At 33.3% G+C, this 3,045-nt stretch overlaps 1 protein-coding gene across 1 annotated transcript; it reads right to left on the bottom strand.

Annotated features, from left to right (window-relative positions):
* Positions 1 to 263: 263 nt before the first annotated feature.
* Positions 264 to 1,654, bottom strand: LOC114193916. Its single transcript, XM_028083904.1, has 2 exons — positions 1,391 to 1,654; positions 264 to 1,162 (listed from the first exon to the last, which is right to left on the bottom strand). Exons 1-2 carry the CDS (start codon positions 1,613 to 1,615, stop codon positions 743 to 745), a joined length of 645 nt encoding a protein of 214 aa, XP_027939705.1. The 5' UTR covers positions 1,616 to 1,654; the 3' UTR covers positions 264 to 742.
* Between the last annotated feature and the right edge of the window lie 1,391 nt (positions 1,655 to 3,045).

The following is a 3,045-nucleotide window of genomic DNA, read 5'->3' as shown; positions in this document are numbered from 1 at the left end:
CTTCATGATATTCAATTAAGTTCTATTCTTTCAATTCACACATGGAAGAAAAAGAATAAGAATTCATCTTAATCGACAATGTTAATTATATACGTGTGCTTCAATAAAATAGCCATCCTTCTCTTAAGCCAAAGCAATTCAGGTTCAGTATCTAATTTTTTCAATCACATGAACTGTCATGAAATCAATGGAGAGTGAAGACTATGCAATGGAAATAGTTACATAATCTAGCACATTATCCAAAACATAGTTCCCATGCTACATATAAAAAACTCTGTTCTTGTTAGTTGAGAAGAAAATGACAATACATAGAAACATTTTGTTACAACTCGAAGAACCAAACCATGCTGTTGTGAAAGCTGTAAGAGCCCTTAAGAGAAAATGGTCTTGCTTAATTAGAAATCCTAAAAGAACCTACCTAAATTCTACTATTATATATATACGAATGTCTTACATAAATTTTGGATGACGAAGGACACTGTTGTATGTACATAGATACGATTATGATTCAGTAGGTTAGTTCTTATCAATCACCCATTACTCATCCTAGCTAACAGTTAAGCCACCACTACGTAGAGGTAGGTAGGTTAAATACCACCTTGTTTTTAACACAGCTAGACAAACTATAAAGAAACCTGGACCATATATTCAAGGGGTAATTAAAAGATACAACTTGGCCATGCTTTCTACATATATATCTCAGAATTTTCAACCAAACACTTATTTGTACGTTCTCAGGTAATTAGCATGAGAGAGGCTCCACCTTCTTCCTCTTCAGGAATTTCGAAGGGTTCTGATCTGGTGGGTGCATGAATTTGCAGTTTGGACAAGTAGGAGATGACTTGCACAGCATTATCAACATGTGACACCTCATACAAACCGTTGCAATCATCTCCTTCTGATCTCCCTCTGATGATAACCACGACGGAGAACGACTTAAAGCACCTGAATCATCCATTTTATTACACTTGCTTGATTCATTCAACAGATCATGCTCACCAAAAGTGTTCCTGGTGGAACCAAAGTTCTTCTCATTTATGTCAAAGCTTTCTTCTTTTTTCTTCAGCGACAGCTCCAGGTCCAGGCTCATTTGACCAAGTGATGGCGCTTTAGGATCAGAGTTTCTTCCCAAATCTGGTGTCTTCACCATACTCAGCCCTGACTGCATCACAATAGTTCAACTTCAGATTAACTCGTTTCAACCAAAATAAGTAGACAAAGCTAGAAAATCTTTTGTAGCAACATTAGATAATGATCATACATGACCTTAAACATAAATTTAAAAGCTTGATCCAGATTTTTTTGTGTGGACTCATCAGTAGAAAGTAATCATCAGAAGAAACACCCCAGAAGAAAGCTTTGTATAAAGTTTAACATACATATATAATACCTGAATAGTGAGGTACTGTCGCAATTTATGGGAAGGTAATGGTGTCTCGAGGTGGAGCTCTATACCAAAGATGGATTTTCGTTGGTCTGCATCAGTTGGGTGAATCTTGAAGAATTCTTCAGTGAGAGTCTCCTCTTGCCACTTTCTCTTCCTTGGTGGAGATTCAAATTCTGCAGGAACTTCTGTTATGGGGGTTTCAGACAACGCTTTGTGAAAGGAGACCATAGTAACTTGAATAATGAAGAGTGAGCGAAATGTGTAAGGGGTTTAGGTGGTTATATAGTAGTTGGCAGAAGTTAAAGGTAGAAGTGTCAAAATTGGTGGTCTTTACCTATGTACGTGCGAACTGTGACATGCTTTTCAAGTTGGCTAACCTTTCATAGTACACAGTTTCACAACTTAAGTAACAAGTTATTTATTATAGATCAAAACGTTACGAGTTCGATTTTACTACTATACCTCATTCTTGCGTAGCAAAAATGGGTTCATGCACTTTCCTGCTTCCAAAGTACCCTTGTGAAGAGTTGGGCTCAAGATCATATCATAAATGAATCTTCATTTCACCTTTAAGAACCCTGACACGTAACTCCACGCCTACTACATTTAAAACTTAATTTTATCAGATTAGCACATCTCAAGTTTTAACCAATGCTTACTTAGTCAAAAGAAAAATATCCATCAATGCATTAAAGATACACTTTAATACTCCTCTTCCATCTATTAAAAATAATTTAATTATTCATTTAATATTTTTAATTTCGTGCAATAAAGAAGTATATTTTATAAACTATACCGTGTCACATCTTAATGGAGATGATTTCTAGGATTGAAGATAAAATATTTTTGAATAATAACGTGAAATAATATTTTAAAGTTAAATTTTGTTTATATTTAAGTTCATTAAATATGACTTTTTTTATATAGAAGCTCAGAAAAAATATAATGATATAATTTCACCACCTAATCAATATCTATCATTTTCTTTTTCTTTCCTTTTACCACATCATATTGTCTAGGTTTTTTCTCCCCAAGTATTATTTAGCATTTTGGATATCTGAGTATAATTATTTTATGTGATACATTATGGTTTTTAATAGAATGGTGATAAACATGCAGACTTTTATTTATTATTTGTGTTATGATGGTGTTGGACATATATATTTATCTCTTGATATAAAATAATGAAAAAAAAATCAATTTAATTAACTGAGTCAAGTAGTAATGAATGGCTTTTACAAAACTATGTGACTATTTTTAGTATAAGTTGCAGAAGAAGAAAATAAAACGAGAAAGTAGTTAAACTGATCGTAATTGAATTGAATTGAAATAAATAAAATTTGGTCGTGTATGATATGACTGGCTATAAATTAATTTGGTACTTATGATTATGAAAGTCGGTGGGAAAGGAGAAGGAGGATATGTATGGCACGGGTCATTAATGTTTAGAGTCTATACAGTTGAAGGGAAGGTCTCAGATCACAATGCTTCTTTAATGTCGATAATAACTCCAACTTCCCCAATTAGTTCATTATAAGAAGAAAAACAACACAGCAAAATTAGGTTATGAGAATCATAAAACTCTTAGGACTTTAGAATAACAAATGTTGCTTACATTTATACTCAAGCAACAAACCACTCAATCTATGATGAAGTCT

This window comes from Vigna unguiculata, chromosome 8 (assembly GCF_004118075.2).
Source record: "Vigna unguiculata cultivar IT97K-499-35 chromosome 8, ASM411807v1, whole genome shotgun sequence".
Classification (NCBI taxonomy): Eukaryota; Viridiplantae; Streptophyta; class Magnoliopsida; order Fabales; family Fabaceae; genus Vigna; species Vigna unguiculata.
The sequence above is the reverse complement of the archived record's forward strand: the minus strand, read 5'-3'. Positions and strand labels throughout refer to the sequence as shown.